Here is a 14,692-nt window from a genome sequence, read left to right on the forward strand (position 1 = left end):
TTATTGATGACTAATCTATCAAGATGAAATAACTTGAGTACACTTTTCAAGTGATCAAAGTGATGACTTTCTGTTTCTTGAGTTTCCGCACTCAAAGTTCATGACACTACTTTTTTTCTCTTCCTATACGTCTGCTCTCATCTTCTTGATGTTTTACTATCTCATGGTAAATGAGATTCCCATCATAATTTCTACTTAATTTTCTTATTTTCCAGAAGATACTGAAATCTGACGGGCCAGATGAAGGGTAGATTAGGATTTCAGGTCTGATTGTGTGACCCACTCTACTCAAAAATAACCAGTATAGTTCCCTTTCATTTCCAGCATCAAACATAAAGTCATCTCTTTGGCATTCAACGCTCTTCACAAGTTGAACTCATTCTACCATTCCAGGATTCTTACATTTTACTCTTCTTCACAGACTCTGATTGAGCCTTGTTTCTGTTCCTACCACAAAATTTTTTCTCCTCATTCCCTGCCTTTGCTCTCTAGATCCTTGCAGCTTTTTTTTAAAAACCTGAAAACTCTGGATGTTGGCCATAACACTTCTGGAAGTTTTTATTTTGGGGTTTCTCTCAGGAGCTGACCCCAATGGATTCTTTTCATTTTCATTTTGTTTTCTGGCTCTAAGAGAACTGAGCAATTTTTTTTCTCAAAATTTCTTAAAATATGACATCCTGGCAATGATAATTTAATTATTTCTCCTTAGATTTTTTTTCCAGTTCAGTTATTTTTGAAATGATATGCATTACATTTTTCTTCTATTCTTCAGTCCTTTGACTTTATTATTTCTTGTCTCATAGAATCATTAACTTCTATTTGGTCCATTTTGATTTTCAATAAATCTGTTGCTTGGATAAGGTTCTATACGTTAAGCTGTTAATTCTCTTTCCAAGTCATGGTTCTAATTTATTTTCCAATTCTTTCCTTTTGCACTATCATTTCATTTATAAAATTATTCTTGACTTTTTTTAAAAAAACATTTGCTTAATTTCTCCCAGAAATTGTAGTTCAACTGGTATCCCAACCATGTTGTTATTGTTATTGTTGCTATTGCTGAGGCTTTGTATATAGATTTCTTCAAGTCATTCTGTTCTGTTTTGTGTGTGGGTGTATGTGTGTCTGGAGCATCCTTCTCACCTTAACAGCTCTTTATGGAGGGTCTCTTATTTGTCTGAACATTTTTCTAGTGCTACTTCCCAACTTCAAACTTTTCACTTGGGCCATGTTCTATGTACTTATGCAGGGAATGTCAGAGCTAGATTTGATCTTATTTTTTCTTCTTTTGGACTTTGCTGATTCTTTCTCTATTGAGTGCTGTATTTTTCAACCATTTCAGAAACAGCTCAGGCCAGGGACCTGCAAGCTTTCTATGTACCCAAAGCTATCTAATCTAAGGAGTGATCACTGAATTCTTAGTTCCCCTCTTGGCTGCATTTCCGAGTTTCCCTACTTCATCTGCATCAAAAATCTCCTGCAGCCTTGTCACCCTAGAATCTTCCTCTGCTATCTTGGCCCCCTTTTCTCAGTAGTGAGATCCTCCCAGACCTCCAGTTTGAGAAGAGGCCTAGCTGTACCAATCTTAATTCCATTGTTTTATTACTTGCTTTCTTGATTTTAATGCCATGCCTCTGAATATGTACCTTCACACACACCCCCATCCCACTTTCCACCTCTCTTTTGTGTATTGTTTTTTCCATTAGATTATTAGTTCTTTGAGGTTAGGGACTGTCTTTTTTGTTTGTTTATATTTGAATCCCTAGGACTTAGCATTGTTTCTAGCACATAGTAAGCACTTAGATGGATATTGCCTTGCTTTTCTTGTTTGAAAAGGGTGAGTTTGGGTTGAATCAATACAACTATGGGCTTCCCCCTGAAATAAGTTCTAATAGGTTATTCCTAGAAAGACCCACAGTCCATTAGCTAAAAGGTTCAGAGAAATAGAAATGCAGTCTCCCCTTTGGACTGAACTGCTTGCCCTCACTATTCTCCTACAGGCTTCAGGTAGGGGAGGGGACAGGAATCTGAGAGCCTATTCTACTCCCAGTCAGCACCTCAGGGCTGTCACTCCCTTCTGCTCTTTGCAAACAGCCAGGCACAAAATTCCATGAACAATTCTGTACTAATGGGTACAGGTCCCCTATTCAGTATCCGCTGAAATCAGCTCTGGGGTCCGAGCAACTGAACTACAATTGGCACTGTTCCCTTACATGTGAGGGGCTTGGGGAATGGGAAGCAGAGCAAAAACATGGATGTGGGATATGGAGTGTCATATGTGAACAAGAGGGAGAAGGCTGGTTTAGCCAATCACAGAATGTGGACAATACACACAAAGTAATGTCAGTGAGACTTAAAAGATAAATTTGGCTTAGAGAGAAAAGGTTGTTGGAAAATCTATGACTCTAGATTCAAGTTCATTATTTAAATATCCCAAATTCCAAAAGTTCAGCAATAAGCTATTTGAAACCAATTGTTCAACATTTATGATCAAATTAGTTTTTGACTAAATGGAGGACAATATATGTGACATGGGATGAAATGATCAATATAGTTTTCTAAATCTATTCATTGTTGCATTGACATTGTAAACAGTATACCTAGAGATATTTTAATGAATCAAAGTTTAAATGTTTTCACAAATTTTTAAATATCACTTATAGATGATTGATTTTGAATGGTCTACATTGTGCTCCATATAGTAAATTATTTAAATTAAAAGAGATTATGTTTCTTTATGTTTAATTATTCTTTGTACCAGGATTTAACAAAAGTATGATAGCAGAGCAGACTTTGGTTCCCAGTCCGCAGTCACTGAACTGCTCCCTTTTTTCCTATTACTATTGTTCTCATAATTTCTTGTATAAGATGTCATTTGTTCTGCCATCAAAAAAAAAAAAAAAACTCAGTTCAAATTTCTCCTTTGCAAAAGGCCTTTTTCAGTCTCTTCACCCACCACTTCTCCTAATGCCTTCCCTCAGAGATTACTTTCTATCCACTCTGTAGATATTTTTATGTATATATTTATATTTGTATATTTGTGTGTATATATTTATTTACATGTCATCTCCTTTAGAATATGAGCTTCTTGAGGGTAGAGGTAACATTTTTGTCCTTCGGATACTCAAGAGCTCAACCTAGAGCATGACCGTCCTTATTATGTTTGTGAACCTGGATTTTTCAACCAGTTTTATAGTTTTGTTTAGGGCTAGGCACAAACTCACAAGGTTTTTTGGTAAGGGTAGGTACTTCATAAATCACCTACTACTATGCAAATGTGAGCCTATACCATAGGCTGCCCATAGTACATCTTCTCCACTCCAAGGTTAGTTATTACTTGAGTTCATGCATACTTTTGTATTAGGCCATCATATAGCTGTGAAAAGACTGTTGGATTTGGAATCAATGGACCTAGCATTGCATGGTAACTTTTCTTAGTACCTGTAAGATATTGGCCTGAGTGTGATTCCTGCCTGCCTTCCCTATCCCTACATTTCATTTCCTTTTAACATCTGGTGTTTGCAGTGAACAAGTCACTTCACCTCCAAAGGGCTTCAATTTCCTTATCTGTACAATGAAGATATTGGACTAGGTGACCATCAAGGTCCCTCTTAGCATATATTTTAATATATGACCTTCTGAATCACAACCCTAAAATGAGCCATTTCCCCTTCCTTTTTTTAACATTGTCATTCAAACAATAAATATGTTATCATTCCCCAGTTCAAGAATTTCCATTACCTAGCTCCTCCTTTGGTGTTTGACTCTCATAATTGTGAAGGTCACAGACAGTGGGGGAACTCTGGGTGAGGTATGAGACCCTTCAGCCCAGAGGGAATTTGCTGACAATGTCTGGTTCGGCTCCCCATCTCCCCTAAGGGCTCTTGGCCTTCCTGAGAAGTCGGGAGACGATGACAACCTGTGTTGTGATTGAAGCAGAGTGATACGGGTGGAAAAGTGATACCAGGTGGCAAACTATGTACAATATCAAGTTGTTTATGTGGTCCCATGTGTGCAGTATATACTTAGCGCATGCCCAGTGTTGTTTTGCTTATACAAGGGTATGAGAGTATAAAAGGGGAAAAGACCTTGCAATAAAGACTCCATTTTTCCACCATCCTCAGGAGTCTTGCCTTATCACTTCTCTACTAGGACAGGACATTTTAATCACCCCAGCCTGGAAGTTCTAAAAAGCACAGTATGTTTTGTCACCCTAACTTGGGGGCTCTAGAAAGCAATGGTACATTTTGTCACCCCAACTTGGGGGCTCTAGAAAGCAATGGTACATTTTGTCATCCCAACTTGGGAACTCTAGAAAGCAGGACATAACACATCATAACCTGGCTCTCTCCTCAGATTCTCTCCCCATCTTTCAATTTTTTTTTTCTTATATCTGTTTATATATTCAAGCTTCCAGTAGAATGTAATCTCCTTGAGGTCAACTCTGCTTCCCAACTTTGTATCCTTAGCACCTCGTACAGCTCTCTATATCTAGTTTAATTCTTAAACTTAATTCCTGAATTCAGTTGAATTAAAAGGACATTAGGGATTTACCTACCAAATACCTTTAGCTCCAAACTACCTTTCCAGCTTCCTACTCAAGTATCTTACATTCCAGCCAAAACAGATGACTCTCCACCCCATTATAGCTCCCAACATCTCCAATCTCTCTCAAAGTGCCTCAGAATTTCACTTCCCCTATCTCTGATTGCTAAAGCTCCTTCCTTCCTCTTAGGCCCAGCTCAAGTACCTCATTTACAAAGTTCTCCCTGATAGCCCAGAAGTAAAAATAATCTCATCAAATTCTTAATATCCCATTGGGGGAATTTCTCCCTTGAACCTATGTATTCCCTCACAGATCTTCACTATATACTGCCCTCCACCACCCCCATTACAAGTATTTGAAGTAGGATCTAAGCCATAGATAGGTATCTGCATTGAACTAATGGGACTGGATAAGATCACCAAAGATAAAAAACATATAACAGTGGCTTGAGATGATACCCATACTTGTGAAATTCAAAAGAGGATTGGGATGTTTTTGAAGTTGCTTCCTACTCTAAATCTCTCTTATCATCATATCCCATCTAATTAGAGATATTCTACAGCTGGATAGAGTATATAAATAATGTGTAAATATAATACACACATACATTTGACATACTTAATATTCAAGTACAGAAGTGACAAACTTGAGAGAGAGGATGAGATATAAGGGAGACAATGTATAGAAGTTAATTCCGGATAGATCCTTGAGGGATGCTCCTATTTAAGGAGCAGGAGGAAAATTGTCAGAAACAGGATGAATCAGAGATGGAGACATAGAAAGAACTGTGAAAATTTAAATCTCACAGGAATCAGATAGTCCAGTACCAAAAGCTGCAGTTAGAAGTTTTGGGACATGGGGGAGGGAGGAGGGAGAGAAAAGGGCCAATAAGAGGGGAGGGAGAGGAGGAAGATGGATGACCTCAGAGAGATCATTAAGTTGACCAAGGGGATAAAAACCAGATGGCACAGGATTAGGCAGCTTCTAGAAGTTGGATGGCAGGAACCTAGAAGTTTTAAGAGTTTTTAGAACATTGGAGATCTGAACAAATTTGTGTCAAAGAGAGGGGGACAACAGAAAAGACTGAAGATGATTGTTGATGGAATAAGGCCATAGTATAAATAGAGGTGGAATCAAAGATACAAATAGAAAACTTAGCCTTGGCCAAAAAGGCCAGCCTCTTCCCTGAGACCAAATTTATGTGGACATTGAGAGATTTCGAGAAGCGGAGGGAGAAACTGAAAAAATTCACATTAAATAGGTTCATTCTTTTCAGTAGAAGAGGATAAAGGGGTAGATTCAAAGACTCCAAAAAGAGTATAAAGTAAATCATGATTTGGTAAAATTATAGGAAGATAGATGAATGATTATCAATTTTGTAGGTGTAGTCTAGGTTAGGGGGTATACTTTTATAAGAGAATGTTTGCTTCCAGTAAAACAATTGAGTGGGGTAGGTATGCAGTTAATCTTTGGATTGCCATTTAATTATATGTAAAACACTATACCAGATCTTATAGCATTGTGTAAAACGTACCCTCCTTCTCCCCCTCAAAGGTGCAAAAAGAATGCATTTCTCCCCACCCCCCAAAAAATATTATATAAAAAGATGGAGTATTCCAACCCTAGTGGAAGGGAGAAAAAGACAAGCATGGTAATTGTTAAGTTCTAAATTTTCTATTTTATTTGATACTGTACCTTTAAGAGTCACAGGTTAGAATTTGAAGTCCTTAGTTCAGCAAAAGTTGTAATAAATGACCTTTATGTTGGCACTAATTGATGACTATTTGACTGGTGCCAGGCATAGGAGGACCTGCCAAAGATCACAGGCAGGGTTCCTTCCAGTAAAAGGCAGGAGCTTTGGCAGCAGTCAGTTTGAAAGGATCATTACTATTGTAAATCATAATAAGCTGATTATTGCCGCACTTATTCTTAAAATAAAATTTCCCAAGGCTGTTCCAGCTGGGTTGAGTTGCAATAGCCATTCTGAGAATTCTTTATTAGCAGCAAGGATCCAGTATACCATTTAGGTACCTTAGTCTCAAAAACTCAGTAACTTACCAACATTTGCCATGGTAACCCTTTTTCTACATCTATAATAATTGAGGCATGTCAAGATTTTAGATAGAATCTTTCAAAAACCTTTCTGGTGGTCGTAAAATCTAAGAATATTCAATACAAATTTAAGAGTCCAAACTTTGGCAACTTCTATTAAAATAAGGCACCTCTAATCCCAAATTGCAGCAGCAATTCTTGTTCTTTCAGCTGGAGCCTGCTTCTCTTGAACTAGTCCTCAGTGCCAACTTTACATTTGTGTCAGTATTTCCATTATAAAACTTTTTTTTTTTTCCAAGAGCATATAACTCAGATGTTAAATCTCCCTCATTGCCATGAACTTGGCCATGAAAAGTTCAGCTGATAAGTCATTTTTATTCCCTTTTTTTACTGCAGTGGCATTTTTATTCTAGTGAATACATAATTTTAAAAGCTTTGGAAAAGTGTTTTCAGGATGCAGATGATCCACACAAGGAGTGAAAAACCTGTGGTCATTCACCTAAAAAGCTTTCCCCAAAGAAGAGAAGCCACATTAGCCTTCAGCTCAAGCTGCCCTGGTCTTTTGCTGCTACCTACACTCCCCCCCCCCCCCCCTTCATCAGGTAGGCAAGACTAAGAGAGCTATGGAAGTGTGCCCAGAGACATGAATGAGGTCCTGACTTTATAACATCTGCTCTAAGTCTCGGAATGAAGAAACACAGTGTTAAGACAATTAAAATAGCATTGAGATTCTATTAGAACTAGGAACTGGACTTGTGATTGTGATTTCATTGACACAGAAAGCTCCTAGATTACCAAACTTCCTCCACCAATACAGATCTCCTTAATAGTTTTAGAGATTCATCCAGAGAGGTCAAATTACTTTTCTCCCAGGTCACACACAATGCCAGTAATGTATCCAAGACAAAACTCCCAAATCTTCCTAACTCCAAAGCCAACTCTCAACCTACCAGCCTATGCTATTTTTCAAGCTTCTCTTAAGTCCTCTGAATTAAGCATATCAAAACACTGAGCTTTTCTGCTTGAAAAACAAATAAGGAAATTTTTCACTGATGTCAGTGAAGCAATGGACTAAATAGCCACCATTATAAGTATAAGAAATAACCAATTCACAATACACTTGTAGGCTAGCCCAATTCTGAAAATCCTTAGTAACACTTTTTAATATACAAGAATCAAAAGTACAGCAGTTTTACAATGTAGGAAAATTTAATACATACTATATAAACAACATATTTACATCAGAAATCACTAGGACAGTGGCATTTTTTCACAAATATAAATTAATAGTAATTACTGTTTTAGTTAACAGGTCTTAAAAGTCCACAATTTTACAAGAAAGAGAAACCGTCTGTCCCCACACGACTGGGGGCAAATGGACTACAGCCGTCTGGATCGTTGGCACGGATCTCCTACCTCGATCACAGTAAGATCTCAGACAGTCAGAAGCTCCACATGTACTGGGCACTGGATCAACAATTCTTGTTGACCATAGATTTTGGTCTGTAGAATTTCCGGGTCATAGTGTAAATTCATAACTGAATCAGGTTTGCACCACACTTCCTGATGTTTTCAGGACATCAGGCTAGAATGTACTTAACTTTAAAATGCAGCAAGAGGTGAGAAGTTTTCACTTTTCCCATTTAAAAAGGCTTTAAGGAATGACTGGCTAGAGGGTAAAATGGAGATATGGAAGGTAGGAGGAAGGAAAAGCATTTAAAGATATTGCCATCAATCCTCACAGAGTGCTCAGCTGTTTCCCCTTTGGACTTTGAATGCTTTAAAAGTTTAGTTTTCGGTTTTATATTATCACTGAAGACTATATCATTTCAGCTACTTTTTGTTTACATTCAGGTATTGTTTTTTAATGGGTGTGATGTTACCTTTCTTTCTCTTTAGCATCACTGCCAAAGAAATCTTTAAATATATCTCCCCAATCTAGGGTCCTGAGAACTCCTGAGGTTCCCATAGTAATTCCTCTTTTCTATAGAGACATAACTTCCATCCATGCATTATTTTTTTCTTTAAATATACCATTTTGTCACAATGATTTTGATTTTGAAGAAGGAAACCCCTTTCTCCTTACCCCCCTTACTCCCTCCTAGACATAGTTCAGATGCCAAACATGTATAAGTGTATTTGGGATACTGTAGTTAAACAATCAATTTAACACTGATCTGGCCAGTATTGCCTTTTGCTACATCTTATGGCACTAAAAGTCTTGACAAAAACATTTCATGAATGTGAACAATGTGAAGTTGTTTTTCTCCTCATGATGAGACATCTTTGTTGCATAACATTCCTTGCCTACCTAGTTCAATGAAATCAAATATTGGTGAATATCAAAAAAAGTATATTCTCCAACCATCCACCCATACCTTCATTAAAGACTACTGAAAGCTGCAGGAAAACCCATAATCTGAATTCCCAAAGGGCAAAAATATACCAGGGCTCAATCCCTCACTAGCTCACCATTCTATATCAACTGAGATTAAAAGGAGCTTTCTTAATACTTTCTGGTTTGCCCTGGGTAAGACAAACATGTGGATGGCGCCAAAACCATTAGCAAAGCACTTTGTGGCTTATAAAGGGACAGAATATTTCCCAATTTCCTCAGTTATATCTGCTCTAAATCTTTGATAGGATTATTTCTGATATGTGCAAAATGACACCTTTGGGTGCTTGGCCCCAATGCTTCCACTGTGAAAGTCCAAGTTGAAGACTCAAAAGCACTATGAGGGGGGAAAAAAATTTAAAGAAAAACTGCCCACCAAAAATTGCTGCATAGCCAACCACAGAAGCTTCTTAATTTTCTGTGCCTCTCGTGATGACCTGGATCACTGACTGTTTCCATGATATGTTTAGTTTAGCATGGAGCAATGGACCACGAAACCATTTCTGCTTAAGTGGCATTAAACAGAGGCATTGCTTGGGAGTGTCTTTAATAGAGTTGCCCTTATTGCATGGCAAATAAGTGTTGATATTTTCTTAAAGATCCACAAGGCATTTCAAGGAGGTATCCCAACAGAATGGGAGCCCAAGTAATCATACTTATGTGTACCACTTCTGATCTTGGTTCTTTCTACCTGGTAGGCATAAATTTATTACCAAGTTTCATTGCGTATTCTAGTCAAATATCTTCTTTTCATCTAAGTTATGACTTTGGACACTAGCATGTTTAAGAATACTGATTAACTAAGGCTTAAATGAATAAAAATGAGAGCCCCAGCTTTCCTGAGGGGGGCATACAACTTTGTCCCTTACCCACACCAACTTTCAGCTCCCCCTCCCCATTCAAATTCACTTAACCTCAATAAAACTCATTTGGTTCCTCCCCTCCTCCCATGCCTCCTTTACTAGCTATAAATCCCAATGGGTATCTTCTGTTCTTATCCTGAAAGCAACTGAAACACAAACTGCAATGATCTCAAGCCAGCCATCTGACAGCCTACTTTCTGCAGCTTTTGTCTTTATCTGACCAGTTATCAATAGATATTACCAATAGATGTGATTCTTTGTGAGGTCTAACTCTTTTAATTTGTGCAAAAGAAGTCAAAATGTACAGATGTCACCCTGTTAAAATACTGAAAGCCTCTTTTTTTTTTTTAAAGCACTGCAAGTACTTCACAATATGAAACCCATTCAGAATCTACAGCCCAGTCTTATATGCTAGCTAGCACCAAATGTTTAATGAGCCTTTTTATTGGGTGAAACAGATACCTCATTAGGGATTCAAGATATCTATCCTCTTCTTTCCCTCCTTTGCCTCCCTCCTTCCCTCCCTCCCCGAAAAAAAAAAAAAAATCCAAGTTAATTCCAATGTCACAGTACTGAAGTTCAGCCACAGTAGCCAGTTTCCCTCATTATGGAGGTAAACAATAGGACTACAAGAAACCAAACCTTTGAAATGTACAAAGACAATGCAGGGAAAATTAGTGTAGATTGGATAGAGACAGCTGCATCAGTGCCAATACCCTCAACTCTTACCCTCCCTTCCTGGGTGGGCCACACCTAAGTCTAGTGCTCCTACATTTCTTCTAATGACATGTTGAGAGCTCAATTAAGCATTTGAAGGGCTCACCTGCCCACCTTCAAATACTATCATGCCAGAATGAAATCAGACTTTTTTTCCCCCATCAGCAGCATCCATCATATAATAGTGAATCAAATCAAGCACTGTTCATTAATTTCTAAGCAGCAATCGTTCATTCCCTCCCCTGACCAAATCAGAGTAAGGAAATACTGCACCTAGTTGTAAAAAATAACTAAAAAAAAAAACAAAAAAAACAAAAAAAAAAAACCCCAACAGATTACAAATCCAATCAATTCTTGTTCTTCCTTCAATACGGGGAGGGGGATAATAACCCCACAAAAGCCCACAGACAAAATGACACCTCTTTCCCTCTGGCAGCATGAGAGGATAGAATGAAAATGGAAACTATGGCAGGAGTGTAAAGGTGGTAACCAAAATTGAATCTCCACCAAAACTAACACCTAGGAGAAGTCCTCCTTCAGCCAGTGAGGTGGTAGCAGCAGCATGTTCAGAGTCTCCAGTTACCCATTTTGATAACTGGTTATCTTTTGGATCAGACCAAAAATCATCAGATGCTTGCTCACTCTTGTTCTCCTCCTTTTTGACCTTTGATTTATGTTTTTCGAACATTCCAGTTATAATCTGGGTTGTTTTTTTGTTCTAGTGACCTATCCAGAGGGGACCTATGATCCAAAGGTGACTTGGAATCATGGGGAGATTTCTGAGATGGTGGTGAACGAGGGTCTGTGACTACAGGGTGTGGAGGGGGTAATGGCTGTTTGTAGTCTCCAGATTTATCTGTGTGGAAAGATCGGTAATGGTCTGAAGGACCCTGGCCATGGTAACCCATAGGGGGTCGATGATCAGACATTCTCCGGAAATCTTGCTGGTGGTAATTTGGAGGCCTGAACTCGTCAGATCTTCGTCGTTTTGAGTCATGATGATGTCTGAAAATCGAGACCCAACAATGTTAGAACTAAAAACAAAAAATACTCAGGCTTAGCCATTCCTTCACCAATCCCCTTACCCTTCCCTTCTCCACTCAGTGTCACATTCAAGAACAATTCTATAGCAACATATCAATGAATACTATAGACACAAGGGGTACTTTTAGAACCTGTAACATCTATTATTTGGATGCAACTCTCTGGAAGTTTAAAACAAATTGGAAGACTAGAGAGCAGTTTCTTTACCATTAGGCCACTTATAAATTCAGAAGTATGAAAGATCCACAAACTAGCTCTGTGAAACCAAATTGATTTCATTCTGACAGGCTGATTTGAAGGTGAGAAGGAGGCAGCCAAAGAGAAATTGGCAAAGAGAGCTGCTTGGGAGCTGGAAGACCTGACTTTGAGTCTTCTACTCTAGTCATGTGGTCCTGGACAAGTCACTTGGTGTCCCATTACCCTAGGCTCTAAAACTCTAAAATACAGTAAATAGCCTCATCTGGGAGATTCCTACATTCATGGAATCCAAAGACCAGTGTCATCTCTAACTAGTAGTGTGATTGTGAACAAGTCAATTAATTCTATAGCTCACAATTTTCCCATCTGTACAATGAAGGAGTATGATTAGGTTTACCTAAGATTTTTTCCAGCTCTAATACTTTGATTCCTTTTTTTTTTTCCTTAACCAAATCTTGTGATCTGAGAGTCTTACAGAAGGTCTTACAAAACAATCTTCCATAGTATAGTTTAAAAACCCTGAGTCACAGATGGCTAGAGAATAGAACATGCCAAGTTTTATTGTCATTTTTCTACTACTTATCAAATGTTGCAATGTGTTCTTTTTGGTCTGCTGCTTTCAGGTACCTTGACCTGTGCTTTTGTAAACCATATGGATAATGGGGATAAAAACACAATTATTGGTAATTATATATTTGCATAAATTTAAAGAAGACTTGAATTTATAGGGTTATTTGCTTTTCCCCCTAGGGAAAAAATAACTATCCTGCACTTTAGTAGCCTATGTACCTACTTTGCATGACTTTGTGGTAAAGCTGTCATCATAAAGCTGGAACAAATTAAAATAGCTTGACCTAAACCACTACACTGTTGGGAGAATTTAAATTAGCCCAACTAGTCTGAGAAAGAACTGGGATTTTTTTTTTTTTAAATTACCAAAATTTTCCAACCTTTTAACCCAAATGATCCCATTACTACTAGATATACTCCTATGGAAATCAAAAATAGAAAAAAAGGATAAAAAGACATCAAAATATTCATAGCAGGTTTGTGCTTTTGTTTTGTTTGATTTTTGCAAAAACAAATAATAAAAAGTGTCCATAGATAAAGGAATGGCTAAAAAAATTGGAAAATGGAATGTGCATGGATGGGATATTACAATTATGTAGGAATCATCAGGTATAAGAAATTGGAAAAATATGATGATTGATATGAATTAATAGAGAGAAAAATAAACAGAATTAGGAAAATAATATACATAGGAATACCCTGCATTGAAAAGAATGAAATGAAACTTGTTGTTCAATTGTATCTTGACTCTTTGTGACCCTATTTAGGATTTTCTTAGCAAAGATGCCAAAGTGATTTGCCACTTTTTTCCTCTAGCTCATTTTATAGAAGAGGAAATTGAGGCACACAGTGTCTGAGGCCAGATTTGAACTCACAAAGATGAGTCTTCCTACTTACAAGTCAAGTGCTCTATACACTGCACCACCTAGCTGCCAAATGAAACTAAACAATGGGTTTCATTTTTTAATTTTTTAATGACACATTTTCCCTCTGGAGAAGAGATGAGACAATTCACCAACTGCCTCTTGTTAGGGAATTGAGGGAGGATAGAGGTAAAATGTTAGATTTTGGTCAGGGACATACAGTAGTTTTGTTTCAATACTTTTTTTCTTTGTTATGAGAGAAGGGGGAAGGATAGACTATTATCATGATGTGTAAAAAAAAAAAAAAAAATGGCATTTAAAAAATCTTAACAGAGTTATTGAGAATCTTCTATAGCCCCAAAGTTTACCAGCCATACTTTATACCCCTACTTTTGTAGCTCTCACCCTTTCTTCCAAGTTGTTTACAACAAGTACTAATATACTCAACTTCAGATGACCACTGTATATAGTCATATACTAATTATCCGTAACACTTACTATATGTAATATGTTTCTGTTCTTTGCCTTTATTTTTCTCTTGATCATAGAGACTGAAGCTTACACAATTTCTATATTCCAAATGCATGCTAGTCATAATGGTAGATTTCTCATAATTAAAGTCCTTTCTAACTAAGATCCTTGGACCTTGAACAGAAAAACTTTTAAAATTCATAAAATGAACTCACACCTCAGTGAATGCACTTGAAAAAAATTATTTTGTCATTCTCATTTCATCATACACAATGAATTTTAAGTAGAGAAAAATAACTCTCCCCACTCCCCAGTTTTTCATCCTCATTAGACATAAAATTAAATACCCTTAATACCTGTCATAATAATCTCTGTGTCCTCGATGGTCTCGGTCACTGCTATATGGGTCATATGGTCTCTTGCGTGACAAGTTGTTTGGACGATAATTCCCAGAACGATGGGGTTCTCCATGAGAACGTCGGTCCCCATAGTGGTGATCCTTATACCAGTGCTGCTCATACTGGTGATGCCGATCTCCGCCCCAGAGCTGGTTGCTGTTGCCACCATAATTGAACTTTCTCTCTCTTTGCCAGTCTCCTCGGTCTATAAAAAGAAATACCAATCTGGTGATAATGGCAAGCAATAACTGGTTTGACTCATTTTTGTCCAGACCAAAGTTCTGACCCATCTCACATGAATAATATTACATTTACTCTTTTATAGAATTTATTAATCATTATTTAAGACAGCTGTGTCTGTCCTAATTCCTTTTCCCGGAGTTTTACAATATTGAACTAAGCTCTTGTACTCTACTAAACTCTAACCTTAAAGAAATGTTAGTATTTTTTTATTTAATTCATCTGCCTATCTTGAAATTACAGGAAGAGCTGTAAAATATCATTAATTTGATGTACTGATTAAAAAGAACTCATGATGTACTCAGTGTCATTCATTTGTTTTTGCTAACTTTACTGAT

General features: G+C 37.5%; 1 protein-coding gene across 10 annotated transcripts in view; it reads right to left on the reverse strand.

The window, feature by feature from the left end:
* Positions 1–7,731: 7,731 nt before the first annotated feature.
* The window catches only part of CHD2 (chromodomain helicase DNA binding protein 2), a 181,512-nt gene continuing 174,551 nt past the window's right edge, over positions 7,732–14,692 (reverse strand). For all 10 annotated transcript variants that reach the window (XM_074295064.1, XM_074295066.1, XM_074295065.1 and 7 more), the window contains 2 exons: positions 14,073–14,319; positions 7,732–11,575 (listed from right to left, as the gene is read on the reverse strand). In XM_074295064.1, the coding sequence (XP_074151165.1) occupies positions 11,242–11,575; positions 14,073–14,319 (581 nt within the window). In that variant the 3' untranslated portion in view covers positions 7,732–11,241. The remainder of the gene's footprint in view (positions 11,576–14,072; positions 14,320–14,692) is intronic.

Source organism: Sminthopsis crassicaudata, chromosome 2 (genome assembly GCF_048593235.1).
Source record: "Sminthopsis crassicaudata isolate SCR6 chromosome 2, ASM4859323v1, whole genome shotgun sequence".
Taxonomy (NCBI): Eukaryota; Metazoa; Chordata; class Mammalia; order Dasyuromorphia; family Dasyuridae; genus Sminthopsis; species Sminthopsis crassicaudata.